The sequence below is a fragment of the Drosophila simulans genome, chromosome 2L (genome assembly GCF_016746395.2).
Source record: "Drosophila simulans strain w501 chromosome 2L, Prin_Dsim_3.1, whole genome shotgun sequence".
In the NCBI taxonomy this organism is placed as follows: domain Eukaryota; kingdom Metazoa; phylum Arthropoda; class Insecta; order Diptera; family Drosophilidae; genus Drosophila; species Drosophila simulans.
The window spans coordinates 7,199,791-7,221,916 of record NC_052520.2 but is presented as its reverse complement, the minus strand read 5'-3'; the positions used below and the strand labels follow the sequence as shown (position 1 = coordinate 7,221,916).

General features: G+C 38.1%; 2 protein-coding genes across 17 annotated transcripts in view; both read left to right on the top strand.

Moving 5' to 3' along the window:
* Window positions 1–2,137: 2,137 nt before the first annotated feature.
* Window positions 2,138–4,792, top strand: LOC6731331 (eukaryotic translation initiation factor 4 gamma). Of its 2 annotated transcripts, none has more exons than XM_016178777.3 (4): window positions 2,138–2,337; window positions 2,399–3,429; window positions 3,488–3,598; window positions 3,685–4,792. In XM_016178777.3, exons 1-4 carry the CDS (start codon window positions 2,255–2,257, stop codon window positions 4,341–4,343), a joined length of 1,884 nt encoding a protein of 627 aa, XP_016023929.1. In that variant the 5' UTR covers window positions 2,138–2,254; the 3' UTR covers window positions 4,344–4,792. The 2 variants fall into 2 exon arrangements, with proteins under 2 accessions (XP_016023929.1, XP_016023930.1); XM_016178778.3 differs by having other exon boundaries at window positions 3,682–4,791.
* Window positions 4,793–5,438: 646 nt separating this feature from the next.
* Window positions 5,439–22,126, top strand: part of LOC6731330 (sodium bicarbonate cotransporter 3) — a 34,785-nt gene continuing 18,097 nt past the window's right edge. For 2 of the 15 annotated variants that reach the window (XM_044923529.1, XM_039298630.2), the window contains exon 1: window positions 5,439–6,083. Coding sequence is in view for 13 of the 15 variants with exons in the window: in XM_039298638.2 (XP_039154572.1) it covers window positions 18,966–19,042 (77 nt within the window). In the remaining 2 variants the exon portion in view is untranslated. Of the gene's footprint in view, window positions 6,084–18,888; window positions 19,043–22,126 lie in introns of those variants that run through there. The other 13 variants (XM_039298638.2, XM_039298632.2, XM_039298629.2 and 10 more) reach the window with 10 other exon arrangements.

Sequence of the window (22,126 nt, the reverse complement as noted above, 5' to 3'; positions counted from 1 at the left end):
ATAACTGGTTTTATCAATTGTCAAATTGACTACTCACGATGTCCACGCGACATCGCTTAACACGAGACTCAGCGCAAGACCATACAACACTCGCCTAACCCCAAAAAAGCACCTGTGTAAACTTCCGGTGATCTCAGATTTCTAGTAGTTCTTCAAGGAACAGTAAAGCTTACCTAAAGCAAACCGATATGAATATGTTTTGTAAGAGAATAACCAGCAGAACTTATTCGTATGTCAAAAATGTCAAAGTCTGAGACGAGCGACATCTGTTGATTACTTTACATACTTCACGCCGTTTTACATTGCATACGCTTGGGTGTATTTATTTATTTACATGGCTCTAAAGTTCTTGGCCTTGCTATGATTTAAAAATATTTTTGCCATTATTAAGTTTTGTTTAAATTTGTTGTTGTAATATCTAAAAGTATAGAAAAGAAAATACTTAAATAAATACTTAATTTTATACAAATATGTTGGAATATGTTTGTATCAGCAGTTGAATTTATTTTCTACTAAATTGAATGTATCAACATTCTTAGCTCTAGAAGGACATATAATGGTGTTAGATTTAGGGCGCCTTCACTGTACTCTCCTGATGTGTTATTTTGTCGCCTTAATGGCATTCGAGCCATCTGTCATGTCTCAAGTCCCGGAACCTCACACTTTTCCCCGTTCAGCCGTGACATTGATACGCTTCTGTCAACATAATTCAGTGAGTGTTGCGTGCCGAGGCCCCAAAAACTGTTGCATGTTCCGCATAACAAGGATACCAGAGATAACAGGGAAAAGGGCAAACCTTTTTCAGATACCAGCCGAGCGATTTTCATTTAATATGCGCCTTAAACACAATATTTTCTATGTAAACTGTAGTCCTTGTGGTCTCCATTTGATTGGAAAATATTTGGCTGGCGGGCAAATATTGATTGAGAACAAACGCCGCGAGCAAGTAAAGATTTTTACATTAAACAGCTGGAAAGTCGTAAAGATTCCTCCAAAAAGACAAGACAAATTACACGCGAATGCCATTTGGTAATGACAGGACGAAAGCACGCCCCAAGCTCATTTCCCAAACACGCATTTTTCGCCAGCTGACATTTGGGAATGTGGCAGGCACAAGGTCAAAAAGCCAGTGGGAGAGTAAGGCAGATTTTCGGCAATTGAATAAAGTGATCCCTAAAGAGAATGTTAGCAGTTTGTGAATACAATTTACCGGGTCTATTATAGTCATCATGTTTAACATATTACTTACAATTTATGAAAATCATTTCCTTGTTTGTTTCTAACTACATCAGTGAAAGTGTTTGCTAATTATCAGCACTTTCTTACTTCCACTGTTTCCTAACAAATGTCACGAACTATAAAAACAACTGGTAATTCAGTACACAACAATTCAATAGAGAAAATCAGCGCTCACAGCTTTTTATACCTTCTGTACCATGCCGTCTTAACCAGCCGCTTAACAACTGCTTTTCTAATTGTTCAGATGTTTTCAAAAGGCCAATTGAACCAAGAATGTCAGCCAATTGTTTTCGTTTCGGTAAAACCACAAGCATTCGATGGCTATTAATTACTGGGTAGTAGAACCCACGGACCTGGTGGCGGACCATGGTGGCAATAAAAGTAATTTGCATAAAACGGAAACCAGGCGAACGAGACGTTGAATCAAACGGTACAATAATAAATTAAATAAATTAAGCAAATAGCAAATACACGTGAAAAATGAAAGCGACAAACAGAGAGCTGAATACACTATGATAATTATATTAATTTTGCTGTCGTATTATTTGAAATATTAATGTTTTAAAATTTGAGAATCTTACAATCAAAATTTTATTGCAGCTCATTTCTTTTATTTTTAATTATTTAATTCATTAATTTGTAGATGTATCTATATTTGAATATTGTTATCGAACATTGCTGTATACAGTTTCCCAGACTAGAACGAAGAATTAACGTAGTGGAAAGTAAGAGCCAAAAATCGCCGATCTCAGCACAGGTCACGTAGAGAACACAAATGAAAACAAGACCAGAGCAACGAAGACGCCGCCCAGACGGATGACAGTAGAGTCTAATGAGAAAGCTGACCGCAAAACTATGATTTCGAATTGGGGGGAGTTGGAGGTGACACGGGTGACTTACAGATCGGAAAGAACGATGTCTCAATTGGCAGAAAGTGAGAGTGCAGCGCACTGCATCCGACAGATACGTGAACTCAACAAAAGCCAAATGTCGCTCGGGTTGGGGCAACATTTCCATGGAAACCATCGACCCAAACACTCGAATCATGATGATGCTGCCGCTACTTTGGGTGCTACTTGTTGGAGCTTCAGTTTTTGGGTAAGTTGTAATAAGCTGGGGAAAAAAATTAAATAGGTTTTATATTTTTATTTCCCATTAGTTCGCCTTTGGAGATGCAACTTCTGGATATGATGCTACGCGAGGCGGAGGACTATCCCAGCAATGGTCGCGATCAGAGGGATATTTCTGTTTTGCCAGCAGCTCCGATAGGTTGCGATGACAGCGGTGATGCACAGGACCCATTTAGCCACATTTTCGATGACTATGAGGAGAGCAAGGAGGAGTGCATGGACTTTTTGCCACCCTGTGAACCAACTTTCGAGGAAGGTCTACCCATTGAACATCCGTGTTTCGTTAGATTACTCCTGCTAAAAACACCATTGCTCAAACAGGATCCCTGCGCCAATTTTACGCTGGTAACTGAAATACCAACTACCACAGTCAAACCCAAAACCAAGAAATGCGATCCAAAACGTAAAGCCAGTAAAAGTGCCGCAAGAAATGAGCTACTGGCACTACCCAATAATGGTACAATAAATTCAACCACAAGCACACCATTGAGTTCAACAACTGAAACAACAACCGATTCAAAAATCATAAAAATTAGAAAGTTAGTACCAAAGATCAAAACAAATACCACAACATCAAGAAGCACCACAACATTGGAAACAACAACTCTAGAAGAGAGTACATCTCCAGCGGAAACCAGCACCACAGAAGTGGCACCGGAAACGACAACTGAACAGGAAACGACTGCAACACCAACCACAACAACTAGCTCCACAACCTCGACTACACAACCACCTTTTACAGAAAACCAATTAAAGCGATTGAGGGCTTTAAGGAACAGGAGAAAGAATTCCAGGGCAAAGTCACCGAAAGTACCCGATCCCCCGCAGATCAAGCTCGATAATGCCAGCCAACCCAGCGAGGTTATTCAGGTGATCATGACCACCGAACCTGCCGAAATGAAGCTTCAACCGGAAGTTAACACCACTACAACAACGGTCGTGCCGCCGACCTCTGTTTCTACTTCAACTTCCAATCCGGAAATCACTACATCAGAAAGTTGCGACGAAGAAGTGAAAAGCACCACTGTGTCGGAATTCTCAGGATGTGATGATGACGAAGGTAAAGGTAAATTCAAGTAACTTTAAACGTAGTTTAACCAGGAATTTTCATCCTAAAGATTTTAAAGTGTCTGAAAATGGAGATACTCCCACCACTGAGGAACCTTGTGAGGACACCGAAGAGCAGGATACTAATCTATGTCCACAGTTTATGCCCACCCAAGGGCCATGTAAGTATAGAATGCAAATAATTACAATGGCCAAATGCAAGGTCCCCTTAATTAATACTAAAATGAAATTTCGTAATATCCAGCAGCAAGTCCAAGACCACCTCCATCATATCGTTTTCGAAAGCCCGTTAAAAACTATGTGGAGCCCATTTTGTACGAGCGAGACTTTGCCAAGCCAATTCAACAAATGACACCAGTAGGACCACAGCAGAGGGATTATTTTGTGTCCAATAAACAAATAGTTCCCAGACCAAGACCCAAGTACAGGAAACGTATACCGCCCTCTATTTACATGAATAACATTGTAAGGGGCTTGGATTGCAGCGATGAAGTTGGTCAGAATCCCCCAAGGACCCCCAATCCGCCAAAAAGATTTTGGGGTGTGACACCTGTAGGCTTCCTTCCTCGCAATCAGGGCTTGATAAGGCAAAAACCGGAAAGAAATATGAAAAGTTTTGCACCACTTCCAATTAAGAGAAAGCCAATCTATCTAAGAAGTTCAGAGGAAATGGTGGAGAGACAGTATATGATGGAAAGGGATCCTGAACCACGGCCGCAGTATCACCATTATCCAGAAGATGAAGTATTTCATGAGGATGTCCCACTTGCGTCGCCAACTCCCAGCTTGGATCCCTGCCAGCAGGAACACGATCATGTCCTTTTTCGGCAGAGACCACAGCACCAGCAAACAGATCATCTTGCAAACTATCCCCTACCACCTATTTCCTCGCACTTTTTCACATAATTAACCAAATCCATAACTAAGCTAAGTAGCACAGAGCACCCAGTAACCAGTTAACCATCAAAAATAAATATGTGCACCACCAAGCAAATGCCAAAGCAGACCATTAATCAAGCGAAGTCCAGCCGGATAATTAGGGGAGGTCTTTGATCTTGGAGGAAGTCGACGCCAGCAATTGAATTATAAAGCAATTGCCTTTCAGTTGGCGGTCAGAAGAGGGACATGGGCTGAGTGCCGAGTGAATAGCCACTTATCAGTCCAAAGCCGAGGCTCCATTCGCTGGCCAAAAGGCACGCGCCCATAATGACAAACCCATGAGCCAGCCATGGCCACCACCTGATGGCCCCGAAAGGCTACTTTGAGGTGGCCAAGCACTCAACCCCATCGTGATGGGTCAGTTGGGCGACCATTTGGAATACTATTTCCTTAATTACTCTCTACTGTTGAAAATTTCCCCTTCAAAATCTCTTTTTTCAATAAACACAGCTCATACATAAATAGGTTGAATGGAGAAAGCTTTTAATTGTTTGGATTTAACAGAAAACTTTTCCAGAGCTTCACAATATCTATTATTTTTGTAGGTAATATTTAGCTTCCTTAAATTTTCAAGCTGTCCATTCCAGTCGAACAACTATGATCTAATACATAAATATATCGCGAAAATATTAATTTAATACTTATATTTAATTATTTTGCATTTGAAAATAAAAATATACTAATTCTATATAACCTATGTACCCTGCACTCGGAATTGTAGGTGAGTGGCTAACATATGACTGTCGGAAAAGCCCAACACGACAAAATGCCAAATCAAAAGAGCGTTTTTGGGGCCCACAGGAGTTTCCCGGCGAAAAAAACAATGCAAAAACAAATTAGTTGCCGCGTCTCCCTCTCCAACGCTCTCTTAGCCGCGGCGAATTGGTATCCCAATTGGAGGCTGACATTGTAAATGTCACAGACAGGACATGAAAGGCGGCGGCGCTCAGAGAGAGTGCGGCGAGAGCGGGCGAAAGTGCCGCGAGAGCGTGTGCAATGTGCGGCAAGAGCGAAAGTGTATCGTGGGAGCGGGGGTGATTCCGAAATTCGCCCGCTTGGTGGGTACTGATTTTCAGGTTCTCCTGGCCATTCGCCCAGTGCGGACGTGTTTTTCTCGCTTTCCTTCGCTTTTCACGCGCTTTCTGCGGCCGAAAACTGCAGAACGGAAAAATCCAAAAAATAGAAATAAACAGAAGAAAACCAAAAGCCAAACCATAACCAAGCCAATTAATCCAAAAATATGGAAATCAATTGTTAAACCACCTAAAACGAAAAATAGTGAAATTTGTTAAACACTCTAAACGTGCATTTAAGTCATAAATAACCATACGAAATACGTATATTTAGCTCTACAAAGAAATCCAACTTTAAAGGCAAAGCTTGTTTTACCCTTACGCTAAGGAGCAATACGACACGATTAAATCGATACGAAATTTAAAAATAAATCAGTCAATCTCCGCAAATTTCCACAACCAAACACTGCCAATGTGAACCCATCTATTTCAAAAAAGTAACCCGCCTAAAGATAACGACACTCGAAAATAACCGCTAACGAGCATTTAAGAGGTCACAACAGTATTCTCAACTTTAACTGTAACAGTTACTAGCGGTAACTGGGTCAGTAGGCAGAGCCGAAGTAACGCCCCCCATCGAGGGCTTCCTCATCCACCTTCTGCATCCTTCTTGGCCCCCCATCCTTCCGGTGTGGTAAGTACTCTACTCTTGGCACCCCCTAGTAGTTAGATTTAGATTTTCTCTGAATCCTTCAGGCTTATCTGCCAAAGTCTTCGGCTTAAAAGGATTTAAAAAGCCAATTTAAATTTTGATCGCAATGAAGAGGAGGGGGACTATGGGAAAATAGTTTGTTGGCTCTGATTAGCTTTTGTTGGACCAGGCTGTACAGTAAGTGCCAAGAAAAAGCGGGTCAGTATGTGCCCAAAGTGGACATGCAGCATTTTGGACCGCTTTAATGGGTTTTTATGTTAGCAATGGCAAATGTATAAGAGCAAAGCCAGCTCATTTTATTAAAATATTAAAGTTAAAAATAATTACAAAAAAGTTAAGAAATAAACAAAACTCTGTAGGCTTCAATACTATTTACCTTGTGTGAAAAAATAGTAATGCCCTTTCCTCGAATGGAATTGATTGATAATACCTCAACAGCGCTATCTTCAAATATTGATCAACAAATAGAGAACACCCCACCTTTGGAGACAAATAGAAGCAAGCTGACAACTTCGCAAGTGACTCAGGGATTATTCCGGACAATCGAAAGCCATTAAATTAGCCACTATGCAAACATCGGATAGATCGAGCACACCCCTCCAATATAATAATGCCTTCCGTTTAACTACTCTTGCCGGCCAACTAAGCAAACAAGTCACTGCCAAAGTTGTATTGCTACCGCCGAGTGGCAAACCAAACATGTGAGCTAATGACCATTTGCTGAGCCTCTTTCTATATCCCCACCTGTCTGGCGTTTGTGCCACTATTTTACATAATAGCGAATTCAACGACAACTAGCGAGGAATGTTCAATAGATTACAAACAAAGGGAATCGAAGGGCAAAGGAAAGCCCAGAGAACATTGTCGTTAAATAAAAGCCCCAAATGTTGTCACATAATCGATGAATACATTCATGGCCAGTACCCACATCAAGTTCGTTCCTATCTTTCTATCTCTATCTTGGCATATCGATAGCCCAACCTTCGCGGGAATCGATTGAAAAGTGAGACCCCCAAGATGCTGGCTACTACTAATCCCATTCATTTAGGATGTAAACCCCCTTAAGCCAACGAACCCCAGTCTTATAATTAGCACGAGTAGGTGGCTCTCGGGTGGCAATGGAAACTGAATATCCTGCTAAAACTGAGCTCAGGAATGAGTACAATTACACGCGGGCAGGTATGTCAAGTGACTGCGTGTGTCCTTAAGTACATCCTGATGATGGCTAATGGATATGGAAATCCCAGGGAGCAAAGGCGCAAAGGTAGGGAACACCTTTCTTGACATAACCAAAACATTTTGGTATACCTGCCTTGGCTGGTCTTTTTATGGCGGATTAATAACACTTTTGCTGTTAGCAGCATGATGGATTAACCATTAACATCTCGCCATGTGTTTGAGGAAATCCAATTAAGTGTTCGGTTAACTTATCCTTCAGAAACTAGAACTCGTTAGGAAACTTTTCCAACGAAAACATGTAAATCAGCATAAGTTTTTGGGCCACAAAAGAAGGTCAATTTGAAGAATCAGCGAATGTTCTTATTTGATGTTGTTCTATTAAAAAAGTTAGCAGGTAGTAAAGAAAGCAGTATTTAAAACAAACGAAAAATATAAGTAAAAAGTATTCAGATTTAAGAACAAACTATTCGTTTATGAGAACAAGATCTTAATGTAAGCCTCCTATGCATAGTCATTATTTTTCAACCTGGGTTGAGAAAGCACTCGACTGTACTTTACTTTGCCATATGCCAATGCAATTTACATTTGTTTGCCGGCGACATAAATATGTAAATAAGGTTCAATTGAATTGCCGTATGTCACCGAGGATTTTCAAGCATGTCGAACCAAATAATATTTGCATTTTCCTTGTAGGTCACCTGTCCTCCTCATTGAAACTCAATCAATTTGTACCGTTTCAATAAACGGAGCTAGGGGCGAATGGCAAAATTCAAGATTGATAGTGTTGGGAATAGCCATAAAAAGGACTCATCAATATAGCCTCCTAGGAAATACTTCAGCAGCTTGCATACATCATTCCAGTTAACTCGGTTTTGGCCGCAAAGTCCTTGGTTATATTTATACAATATCGGGCTCAAAAGCCTACTCGAGAACTGTGTGCCCGAGTATCTTTGTTATACATCTATGGAAGACAACATGCTGCAGTTTAAGTTTTAGATATAACCTTGTTTCCCTAGTTATAGTCTTGTACCTTGCTTGGAAATTTATCTTTGATTGCTCAAAAACTGCAAGAGTGTTCTACGTTTCGATAGTTTTCAACATGATTTAAATATGGTAAATTATAAATTTTTTACCTTTAAAGTTAACTTTTATGATCCGCACAAACTAAAGTTAATATCATCTCAGAAATGTGCTGAAACTTGCAGCCTGAGCAAGTTTCACGCTCGTCTGTTCACATCCATTTCGCAACACTTTTATCGCGACCTCACCCACAAGCTGCGCCTCCCCGAGCCCCTTTTGAAAGCCTCCTCTCGTATGACACTATTTAACCACATAAGCAGGGAACAAAAAATCAATACGGACAACAACAACTGCCACATTTCGCTGATTTTTGCACACACGGCAAAATTGGAAATTTCATTTACACTTGACACGAGTCTCCTCTTCCCCTTTTACCCCAGTTTTCCCCACCAGCACCACCCACTATTTCCCTCTTTCATGTCATTTTCTTTTTAAAAGCAGAATGCACGTGTTTGGCAACAAAATGGTAACAGTTTTGCATATCCGATAGGCACGGTGAAACTGTCGAAAATTTCATAAAGGATGGATTAAATAAAGCTTTAAACGTTGGTCCAATGTATGAAATGTATGCGAAAACGGTTTAAAGAATCCGTTTTCAGTTGAATACTTTTACCTAGAAATGCATTTTGTTTAATGACCTTTCAAAACCTTTTAGAATTGTAGCATAAAAACCTTGACATTACGGTAATGGAATTTAATATCAACCTGTCACCGTTCAAAAGTAATTGAATTGCAGTCTGGCAAAAACCAAAATAAGTCCGCACTCTTCTGTTCAGTAGTTTCCGCTCCGTCCCGTCACCGGAAAGCCTTTACACATTAACTTGATTCAGTGCGTCGAAAGTGAATTTCCACAGAATTAAATTGACATGGCCGAGTTCCCTCCCCTTGATTTTCCACCCCATCGCAGAATCTGGCTTTCGGTCTTAGCCCGCCATCATCAAACATGCAACGTGCTCATAATAAGATAATAACAAGAAAAGCCGCAAATGCAAACGTGTTAAGCAGTCCGGAGAGAAATCAAATCGGGCCGAAAGAGAGTGCACTCTTTGGCCGGAAAGTGCAGCGAAAAGAGAGACTTAGAGAGGAAAATCGAGAGAGTGGAAAGTCCGAAGATGCAGCGGGAAAACCTCGGGCACAGAGCTCTCAACTTCTCGAAAACCAGCCGGCCGGATTAGTCTGACGCGCGACTCAAACGGTAACGGATATCCCGAAAATTCCGGAAAAATATTTCAGAGAATTTAAATACACCAAAATACATTCCTGAAAATCTATACATATCACGAGTACTGCCAGAAAGTTAATTTTCAGTTGTCAAGTAAAAGGCTTCCCATAAATCCCCTATCGTTTCGGTTGCTGTTTTGATTTTCGGTGTCATTAACTGTTCACACATGAACACGAATATATTTAAAGACTTACAATTTTGGGCTCCGTTCATATCTTATGTAAATGAATCGAGAGCGATAAATTATATTTAGGATTTTGTTATCTAAGGCGACATGGGTGCATTGCTCAAAAACATGTAATTTAAGTGCACACTACCTGAGTCAGTCACTTGAGATCGTTCCCCGCCTCCTAAAATAGTCCCTTAGTGGGAGACCACAGATAAGGTCCTCGCCGCTCAAGATAGGCAGATGTGCCCGAGCGTGGGACCTCGATAAGGCGGGGACTATTTACTTAGGCCTCTGCGTAGGCCATTTACTTTAAGATGCGATTCTCATGTCACCTATTTAAACCGAAGATATTTCCAAATAAAGGCAGTTTCTTACAAAAACTCAACGAGTAAAGTCTTCTTATTTGGGATTTTACATTTGGTCCTTCGAGCCTTTAATCGACTCTGCAGTTTCCCCCTACCAAAGGTAAGGAACTCAGAGAAAGGCCAGCTCCTTTAAGCATCTTACAGCTAAAGGTAGCAAAAATAAGTGACTCTTGTTTCCCCCTACCAAAGGTAAGGAACAGAGTATAAATATAAAAAGCAAAAAGATACAAAAGAATCTTTTATGTTTTAAAACAAGCACCTTATAGTCTATAGCTAAAGGTTGCTTTGTGTACCATTATAAATTGTGGTAAGGCGTGCTTGAGGCCATACATCAGCAATTGTGAAATTAAAAAGTGCATAACAAAAGTGCCTTATAAATGCTCTAATAGCATTAAATCAGCTCATAAATAGAGTGCAGTGTATATGCCATAAGAGCATAAATTAAATAAAAAGTGCCTGAAAACAGTGCCTTATAAATGCTCTAATAGCATTAAATCAGCTCATAAATAGAGTGCAGTGTATATGCCAAAAGAGCATAAATGCCGAAATAAATGGCTAAAAAACAAAAAATCTGACTGGACTACAAAAATAATAAAACGTGCCAAATAAAAAAAAAAAAAAAAAAAAAAAAATCATCTTTAAACATCAAAGGAGCCTCTACCAGCAGCAGAAGCAGCAACAACAGCAGCAGCAGAAGCAGCAACAGCAGTAGCAACAGCAGCAACAACAGCAGCAACAGCAGCAGCAACAACAACGACATCAGCTAAGTCAAAACAAGAATTTTCTGTTTATCCAAACACACATATATATATAAATACATATAAAATACATATACACGTACTATATATATTAAGAAATTACAAAAAATTTTCAAAATGATGTCAGAAAAGACTATTCAATTCCTTAAGAAGCAGTCCGAAATTATTTTGGAAATTAGAAAGTTGGAAGTAAAACCAACATTAACAGATGTAGAAATTCTAAAATTAAATGAGCTTCAAAAATGTTTCATTGCTAATCATAGCAATTTGTTAAAGATCGGCGTTGTCGATCATGAATATTTTAACGCGAAGCAGTATGATTTAATAATGATGGTGTTAGAAAAAATTAAAAATAAAAATGAAAAAATTAAGGGCGAGTCGGTAGAAAACACTTTCCCTAAATCAAACACTGTCCCTAAATCAAACCCTCCCCCTACATTAAACCTTGAAATGTGTGGTCACCCTGAAAAAGAGGGTATAGCACAAAACAACGCTCTAAAAGTAGAGCAGGCATTTCGAAATAATGTTGGCCAATTTCGAGTATATCTAGAAGATACGTCTAAACTAATAGACAGTAGTCCAGATTTCCTTAAAATAAGGAAAAATAAAATTGAATTTTTATGGCATAAAATAGATAACCTGATTGAACAGGTGAATAGTCATTTTGAGAGCTCGCTATTCGAAGAAGAAATTAGCGAACTTGAATTTGACAAACAAAATATTCTTACAGCCATTAAAAGTCGACTCAGTGGCACAATAAATAAAGCTGAAATGTCGACGGTTGTTAAGGCGGAGGAGTTACCAACCCTGCCTAAAATACAGATTCCCACTTTCTTTGGTGATTCCAAAGAATGGGATCTTTTTAATGAACTCTTTACAGAGCTCATACATGTGAGAGAGGATCTCAGTCCTTCTCTCAAATTTAATTATCTAAAGTCAGCATTAAAAGGAGAAGCCAGAAATGTGGTTACTCATTTACTGCTCGGCTCTGGAGAAAATTATGAAGCCACTTGGGAGTTTTTGACCAAGCGATATGAGAATAAAAGAAACATATTCTCAGATCATATGAATAGGCTTATGGATATGCCAAATTTAAATTTAGAATCCAATAAGCAAATAAAGACATTTATTGACACGATTAACGAGTCAATTTATATTATAAAATTAAAGGCACAATTACCAGAAGATGTGGATGCAATTTTCGCTCACATAATTCTTCGGAAATTCAATAAAGAATCACTCAATTTATATGAAAGCCATGTTAAAAAGACAAAAGAAATACAGGCACTTTCTGATGTCATGGACTTTTTAGAGCAAAGGCTCAATTCTATATCATCATTCTCACAGGAAGTAAAACCTGTAAAGAAAATGATTAATAATAACAAGAATAAAAATTATAGTGACAATTGTGCATATTGCAAACTACCAGGGCATTATTTAATTCAATGCCATAAATTTAAAATAATGAATCCAGCAGAACGGTCTGACTGGGTAAGAAAAAATGGGATTTGCCTAAGATGTCTGAGGCATCCGTTTGGTAAAAAATGTATAAGCGAGCAGCTTTGTTCGACTTGTCGTAAACCTCACCACACGTTACTTCACTTTGCAGGTCATAATCCAGAAAAAGTGAATACGTGTAGAACAACAGGTCAAGCCTTGTTGGCCACGGCCTTGATTCAAGTAAAGTCGAGGTATGGAGGCTTTGAACAATTAAGAGCATTGATTGATAGTGGCTCTCAAAGCACAATTATTTCAGAAGAGTCTGCACAGATTCTAAAATTGAAAAAATTTCGGTCTCATACTGAAATAAGTGGAGTATCTTCCACAGGAACGTGCATCTCCAAGCACAAAGCGGTTATTTCGATAAGAAATTCTCCGAAAAATTTAGAAATTGAAGCAATTATTCTCCCAAAACTTATGAAGGCACTTCCAGTCAACACGATTAATGTTGATCAGAAAAAATGGAAGAACTTTAAATTAGCCGACCCCGATTTTAATAAACCGGGTCGCATTGATCTAATCATTGGAGCAGACGTATATACTCACATTCTGCAAAATGGAGTTATAAAAATAGACGGTCTCCTTGGGCAAAAAACTGATTTCGGGTGGATAGTTTCTGGATGTAAAAAATCCAAAGGAAAAGAAACCATTGTAGCCACAACAATAGAAATAAAAGAGTTAGATCGCTACTGGGAAGTGGAAGAAGAAGAAAAAGATGATATCGAGTCTGAAATCTGTGAAAATAAATTTATCAAAACGACAAAAAAAGATTCAGATGGGCGATACATTGTGTCAATTCCATTCAAGGAGGATGTCACCTTAGGAGATTCAAAGAAACAAGCGATAGCTCGTTACATGAATCTGGAGAAAAAACTAAAAAGAAATGAAAAACTTAAGGTTGACTACACTAAATTCATGAATGAATACATGGATTTAGGACACATGATTGAAGTGAGTGATGAAGGCAAATATTTTTTACCGCACCAGGCAGTGATTAGAGATTCAAGCCTTACGACCAAATTGAGAGTAGTTTTTGATGCTTCAGCAAAAACTACGAATAACAAAAGTTTGAACGACATAATGTGGGTTGGGCCACGAGTTCAAAAAGATATTTTTGACATTATTATTAAATGGAGAAAATGGGAATTTGTTGTTTCGGCAGACATTGAAAAGATGTACCGACAAATTAAAATAGATAATAATGATCAAAAATATCAATATATTTTATGGAGAAATTCTCCAAAAGAAAAAATTAAAACATATAAATTAACCACAGTCACTTACGGAACTGCATCTGCACCATATTTGGCTACCAGGGTTCTGGTAGATATTGCAGATAAATGTAAAAACCAAGTTATTAGTGCAATAATTAGGAATGATTTCTATATGGATGACCTAATGACTGGAGCTGATTCGGTAGAAGAAGCTAATAAATTAATAACATTAATTCTCCATGAATTGCAGAAAGTTGGATTCAACTTAAGGAAATGGATTTCCAACAATTCCAAAATATTAACCACTGTGGAGGACACAGGGGACAATAAGGTTCTCAATATTATCGAAAATGAATGTGTTAAAACTTTAGGACTAAAATGGGAACCTCAAAATGATTTATTTAAGTTCAGCGTAAATTGTAATGATGAATCAAAAAATATAAATAAGCGCGTTGTGTTATCAACGCTAGCAAAAATATTTGATCCGTTAGGATGGTTGGCACCAGTCACGGTTTCAGGAAAACTTTTTATTCAAAAACTTTGGATAAATAAAAGTGAATGGGATCAGGAATTATCCATAGAAGATAAAAATTATTGGGAAAAATATAAAGAAAATTTATTATTGTTAGAGAATATTCGAATCCCAAGGTGGATTAATTCAAACAGTTCTTCAGTCATTCAGATTCACGGATTTGCGGACGCCTCCGAAAAAGCATATGCTGCAGTAGTCTATGCTAAAGTAGGACCTCATGTTAATATAATAGCTAGCAAAAGTAGAGTCAACCCTATAAAAAATAGGAAGACAATTCCCAAACTCGAGCTGTGTGCAGCTCACCTGCTTAGTGAATTAATCCAAAGACTAAAAGGATCAATTGACAATATAATGGAGATCTATGCTTGGAGTGATTCCACGATTACCTTAGCATGGATTAACAGTGGTCAAAGTAAGATCAAATTTATAAAAAGAAGAACGGATGACATTCGGAAATTAAAAAATACTGAATGGAATCATGTTAAGTCAGAGGATAATCCAGCAGATTTAGCATCCAGGGGAGTGGATTCTAACCAGTTGATCAACTGTGATTTTTGGTGGAAAGGTCCGAAATGGCTAGCAGACCCAAAAGAACTTTGGCCTCGGCAGCAGTCTGTAGAAGAACCTGTCTTAATAAATACGGTATTAAATGACAAAATAGATGATCCTATTTACGAATTAATAGAAAGGTATTCCAGTATAGAAAAACTTATACGTATAATAGCATACATAAATAGATTCGTGCAGATGAAAACAAGAAATAAAGCCTATTCATCAATTATTTCAGTAAAGGAGATAAGAATAGCGGAAACAGTTGTTATTAAGAAACAACAAGAATACCAGTTTAGGCAAGAGATAAAGTGCCTTAAAATCAAAAAGGAAATCAAGACAAATAATAAAATATTGTCATTGAATCCATTTTTGGACAAGGATGGGGTTCTAAGAGTTGGAGGAAGATTGCAAAATTCCAATGCAGAATTTAATGTTAAACATCCAATCATTTTAGAAAAATGCCACCTAACAAGCTTATTAATAAAAAATGCTCATAAGGAAACATTGCATGGAGGGATAAACCTAATGCGAAACTATATCCAAAGAAAGTATTGGATTTTCGGGTTGAAAAATTCGTTGAAAAAGTATTTAAGAGAATGTGTAACGTGTGCAAGGTATAAACAAAATACAGCTCAGCAAATAATGGGTAACTTGCCAAAATATAGAGTGACGATGACATTCCCGTTTCTTAATACTGGAATAGATTACGCAGGTCCTTATTATGTTAAATGTTCAAAAAATCGTGGCCAAAAAACATTTAAAGGATACGTTGCTGTATTCGTTTGCATGGCCACCAAAGCCATACACTTAGAAATGGTAAGCGATCTAACTTCAGACGCATTTTTAGCAGCACTCAGAAGATTTATTGCTAGACGGGGAAAATGTTCCAATATCTATTCAGACAACGGAACAAATTTTGTAGGAGCTGCAAGAAAATTAGATCAAGAGTTATTTAATGCAATACAAGAAAATATAACGATTGCAGCGCAGCTTGAAAAGGACAGGATTGATTGGCATTTTATTCCCCCGGCAGGACCTCACTTCGGAGGTATTTGGGAAGCTGGAGTTAAGTCAATGAAATACCATTTAAAGCGTATAATCGGCGACACTATTTTGACTTACGAAGAAATGTCAACTCTTTTATGTCAAATAGAAGCATGCTTAAATTCAAGGCCATTATACACTATAGTTAGTGAGAAGGACCAACAAGAAGTTTTAACACCAGGTCATTTTTTAATTGGAAGACCACCTTTAGAAATAGTCGAACCAATGGAAGATGAAAAAATCGGAAATTTGGATAGGTGGAGACTTATCCAAAAAATGAAGAAAGATTTCTGGGTTAAGTGGAAAAGTGAATATTTGCATACGCTCCAGCAAAGGAATAAATGGAAAAAGGAAATTCCTAATATAGAAGAAGGGCAAATAGTTTTATTAAAGGATGAGAATTGTCATCCTGCAAGATGGCCTTTAGGAAAGGTGGAAAAGGTGCATAAGGGGAATGATGATAAGGTCCGAGTGGCTAAAGTAAAGATGCAGGAAGGATATATCACTAGACCCATTACTAAAATTTGTCCCTTGGAAGGAATAAAGTCTGTTGACAAAAATGAGGCTGACCAAGAGCCAAAAAGACGAACTAGAGCGACATCGGGAATGTCCAAGATCGGAATCATTATGGCAATGTTGTTGTTTGTGTTAAGTTGTCAAGTTTCTAGCGCATTACCTAAAGATATAGCACCAAGATATTCTATAGACAAAATAAATAAAACCTCAGCAATATATCTAGACCCGCTAGGAGATGTTGAGATTGTGAGTACTTCTTGGAATTTGGTTATCTATTATAAAATGGATCCATATTTTAAAATGTTAACAAAGGGTAATGCGCTTATACAAAGTATGAGGAAAGTTTGCGAAAGACTTCATAGCTTTGAAGAGCAATGTAGTCTAGTCTTAGATAATATGCAAAGTCAGTTATCGGAACTTGAAGAAAACAATAAATTGTTTATGATGCAGTCTAGATCTAGAAGCAAGCGTGCTCCTTTCGAATTTATGGGTTCCTTGTATCATATTTTATTTGGTATAATGGATGAAGATGATAGAGAGCAATTAGAAGAAAATATGAAGAATTTGTTAGATAACCAGAACAACCTTGATAAACTAATTCAAAAACAAACATCTGTGGTTGATTCAACTTCTAATCGATTAAAGAGAACAACAGAAGATGTTAACTCCAATTTTAGAAGTATGCAAATAAGAATTGAGAACATGACAGAAGTTCTTAAAGAAAATTATTATGTTTATAAGGAATCAATAAAATTCTTTATGATTACGAAACAGCTACACTCATTGATTGAAGAAGGCGAAAAAAATTCAAGCAGGCATTATAAGCCTGTTGATTGATATTAATCACGGTAGGCTAAATACAAATATTCTCAGGCCAAATCAGCTTAAAAAAGAAATTGCCAAAATTCAGCAGAGTCTTTCGGAGAACCTAGTAATTCCAGGAAAACGGTCAGGTACGGAACTTAAGGAGGTGTATACACTGTTAACAGCCAGGGGTTTATTCATCGACGATAAATTGATCATTAGTGCAAAAGTGCCTCTGTTTAGCAGGCATCCATCCAAATTGTTCAGGCTTATTCCGGTGCCAATTCGAAATGAAGATCGGATAATAATGGTGCATACAACGTCCGAATATTTAATTTATAATTTTGAGATAGATTCCTATCACATAATGACGGAAGCCACATTAAATCAATGTCAGAAATGGCAATTAAATAAGAGAATATGCAAAGGAAGTTGGCCCTGGAATTCAGCGAATGATAATGCATGTGAGATTCAGCCTCTAAAGCCAGATAAAGCGGCGAACTGCATCTATAAAACAGTAGTCGACTCTAAAAGTTACTGGGTAGAGTTAGAAAAGAAAAGTAGTTGGTTGTTTAAGGTTCCTGCGAATTCAAAAGTCCGTCTGCAATGTACTGGCTCTCAAATTGAATTGTTTGATTTGCCTCAGCAAGGAGTTTTAAGCATTGCGCCATATTGTACGGCAAGAACCGACGATAAAATTCTAGTTGCCCACCATAACATTCAGTCCGAAAGTGAAGAATTATTATCAACACCTTATATAGGAGAAGTTAGTGAAGTGCCGAAGATTATTTGGGATCCGCTGAAACTATCAATATTAAATCATACTGAGGAATTTGAACGATTGAATAATGAAATTAAATTTATGAAAGAGAACCATCAAAAATTGAAAGATTTACATTTCCATCATATTTCCGGACATGCTGGATTAATTATTGCTTTAATACTAATGATAGTATTAATAATATATTTCATACGGAAATGTGCTGTGCAACAAAGAATGCAAGCAATAACCTTTGCAGGTCCGTTGCCAGTACTATAAATATCAATAGTAAATAAACAATAAAATAATATAACAAATAAAAATATACAGTCCACTATATCGTTGTTTAATAGAAAATGTACTTCTACATAGAAAAAGCAAAATGTTTAAAATAAGTTAATTGAGTACAAATTGTTGAATTAAAAATAATATAAACCATAATTGTAATCCAATAAAATTAAAAGCCAGAAAAACTAGGCCCATTGAAATCTTAGTTGCAAAATAAATGAACATATATCAAATAAATACAGTCCACTACTGTTATAAATGCAACTAATATACTAATGTACATCTCAGCTTTGCTGGCCCTTTGGCAGAATGTTCACACATGAACACGAATATATTTAAAGACTTACAATTTTGGGCTCCGTTCATATCTTATGTAAATGAATCGAGAGCGATAAATTATATTTAGGATTTTGTTATCTAAGGCGACATGGGTGCATTGCTCAAAAACATGTAATTTAAGTGCACACTACCTGAGTCAGTCACTTGAGATCGTTCCCCGCCTCCTAAAATAGTCCCTTAGTGGGAGACCACAGATAAGGTCCTCGCCGCTCAAGATAGGCAGATGTGCCCGAGCGTGGGACCTCGATAAGGCGGGGACTATTTACTTAGGCCTCTGCGTAGGCCATTTACTTTAAGATGCGATTCTCATGTCACCTATTTAAACCGAAGATATTTCCAAATAAAGGCAGTTTCTTACAAAAACTCAACGAGTAAAGTCTTCTTATTTGGGATTTTACATTAACCCTTTCCCGCTGTGCCGTCTAAATTCGTCTTTGTTTACCACACCCAACCGCCCGAAACAAACGAAAACAAAGCAATTTGACAGGATTTTCGGGCGTACTTTCCAGGGGGGAGATCACAACTGAAATCAAGGATTCAGGATGCCACAGCAGGCGCAGCTGAAACACATCCACGGACATGGCCGATTGCCCAGAGTGATAGCCACTGATAGCAGCAGGTAAATGGGAGGCATGTCCTTTGATTCGGCGGAATCAGAATTCAATTGAGTAAATATTCAAAGGAATGGCGGACAACAGGGCGTATGAATTCGAGCCCACAAAGGAACAAAGACCTTTGTTAATGGTTGCCATGTTGCAGTGAATCCTGGCTTCACTTCATATGATAATAATGAAAGAGTTTTACTGTACTTGTCACAAATTACAAACACAATGTTTTAATATTCTGAATAACCTTTAAACAATCACGATATGAAAGGGCAAAACATTACAACTCAATAGCAACGCATCTATATCGTAAAGAATTTTATATCTGTTATTTATATTGTGCTATAAACATTAAAACTGCAAAATGGAGATATCACAAATGAAATCACTAGCCACATTAACGATCTGTTCAGATTGTAATAGCTAGGAAAATCAACTTAAAGACGGTATTACTGCCCCCAATTAAGTGACAATAGAGGTTGGTTATGCCCATAGGCAATTTCAATTCTGTAGACAATTTCCATACACGCACATCTCAGATCTATAGATAGAATCCGCTATCTAAATATGCAATCGCTATATAGTCGTAGTGCTTAAGTCGCTGAAAGAGTCGGTTAGTTTGAATGTGGGTGCCGAAGGAGGAATATTCTGAGTCAAAATGATTTGTATCATTAATTGCTTCAAACGAGGAGCAATGTATTTAGCTTATAAATTGCTTAAATATTGTCCGTTAATTATACAATTAATGGCTCCACTAATTGAAAAATAAATTAATCCGCTGATTCCAGTTTTTCGGTTTGTTTTCTGTTTATTATCGTAGAACTGAGCACGAAATCACAGAGCAAAGGCTGTAGAACTTTGGTATCTGGCTGATATAGATACTTTCTATTCTGTTTGTTGCGGTTTGTTGATGATGACTTGTGTTGTCTGTCTGTCTTTTTCTAGAGACTGGGTCAACAACATGTCAAGTGCAAGGAGCGGGGTTGAATAGCAAATTGAAGGGGTGTTGCGTTGAAAAAAAAAGTAGGAGGCCATATATGCGGAAGATGCTCCCCCATTGTGTGGTGCCTGTGCGTGTTTTCTTTGTCAGTTGTGATAAGCGAGGCAGGCGTTCGATAAGCAAACAATATACATACAACAAACAACAAAGAGAAGCGGAGAAAGAGGGCGGTAAGAGTTTAGAAGAGAATTCGAACTCCCGGAGTTGCGACTCTTCGGCTGACTCTTTGGCTTTTCCATTTCCCGCTCAGGATTCTCTGTTTTGCTTGCCTCTTTCTCGCTTCATTGGGGGACATTGGTCCCATTTACCCCCAAGCCTTAATTTTCCGCACCCTCCGAACCCTTTTTTAACCCAACCTCTACCCCTGTTATGTGTGTCACTTCCGCATGCAGCGGATGTTTCTCAAAATGGCACACGCCATGTTGCCTCTGGTCCCAAATCGCACCTGTGCCCCGCCCCTTTTGCTTTGCGCCTTTATCCAGCATTTAACATTTTCCCAACTAATTGCAAATTTCTTTGGCAAATATCACTGCTCGTATTTGTTTGTGAAAACCATTTTGCGCACTGCGAGAAAAACTTTTTTAGATTTCGAATTGGAATGGTTCTGAATATATTATAGTTATTCTTTAAGATTCAAGTTCAAGTGACCAAATATAAGCATCGTTTCTATAAGACATCCTTCTTTTACCATATTACACTCCACTTTTTCCTCCTGTGTATTTATCCAATGTTTGTTTGACTGCAATATCTCACTTTGCAGTCATCTTTTTCAACACATCCAACTTGTCCATAGAATACAATAAAGGCGGAATCAAATGGGCAAGAATGACATCAGACGAATGGCAAACTATGGCCAAAGCATTTTCACACGAGGCATGGCCATCTGAGAACCCTATTCTTTGTTCTAATTGGGGGGGGGTAGTAAAATAAGATACCACACTAAAAGCGTCTATGACACCCACAAAGATAGGAATGGTACCCATGGCCTAAGCCAAGTGGGAACTGAACAATATTTCAGCCAGAAGGAATTTATAACTCTGTTGACCTTGATTTGTTGACGGTTTTTGGGGGTTGAAGTATGAGCTGATGAAGGTCATGGTAAAAAATAGGAACAAGAGAAAGATAACCATTAAGATTCCAGCCGAATAAAAGGGATATATAACTTTACTGCCACAGAGCCAAGGAAATCATACCAAAGTCAAAAAAAAAATAAATTTGTTTTGCTGCCATAAACTTCTCTAATGAACAAAGCAAACATACAGCTGCAGAAGTTTAACAAACTAAACGTGTTAAATTCAAATTGTTTTCAAGAGAGCGATATATAACAGCGTATTGACGGACCATAAAAATCTTGCCGGAAAGGTGTCAACAAAAATTCGTCTAATCATAAAACCATCAAGTAAATAAGACTCGGCCATATATGTCTATATATGACAAGAATATTGACTGGCGATAAGGTGTGTTGCCAATTAAAATTGGCACAGAGTGGGTTTTCAAGTGGTTGAAGTGACGTGAGGGCTGGCTTTCGTTGTCGATGGGAATCGAAGTTTATCAACAAGAGTTACGTTTATTAAACCATTTCGTTGTCAGGGTGGTCTCGAGTGGTTTGCGATAAGACGGAACCCTGAAAAATAGGACCACATCTTGCCCATGACGTTCCGTTGACGATGATTAATTCACTGTTTTCAAGTGCATCATAATCAATGAGATAAGATGAAAGCGTGTACCCAAAATTGACGTCAAAGTAAAAGAGATCAACGCAATCGTGATGTCTGATCTGAATTTAAGCTGATCTCATCGGACTTCTGTTATTTTTGGCCTTGTCAACCGACGTAAACTTGATTAGCACACCTTTGATTCTGGATTCATTCAGAGTTAGGTTGAATTATCGCGCTAATTGTTATTAATTATGGCTAAGGCGGGAAAATAGATTTATTAACAATGAAATCCGAATCGAATCGACCAGACTCAGTTTCAGCCAACTGAATTCGGCGGAATTCGCATTCAAATCTTAACACTCGAGCAAACAAAAAATAAATTAATTATTCGGGATGTTTTCGTCATTGCGACACTTATTTTGACAGGCTAAGATGGGTGA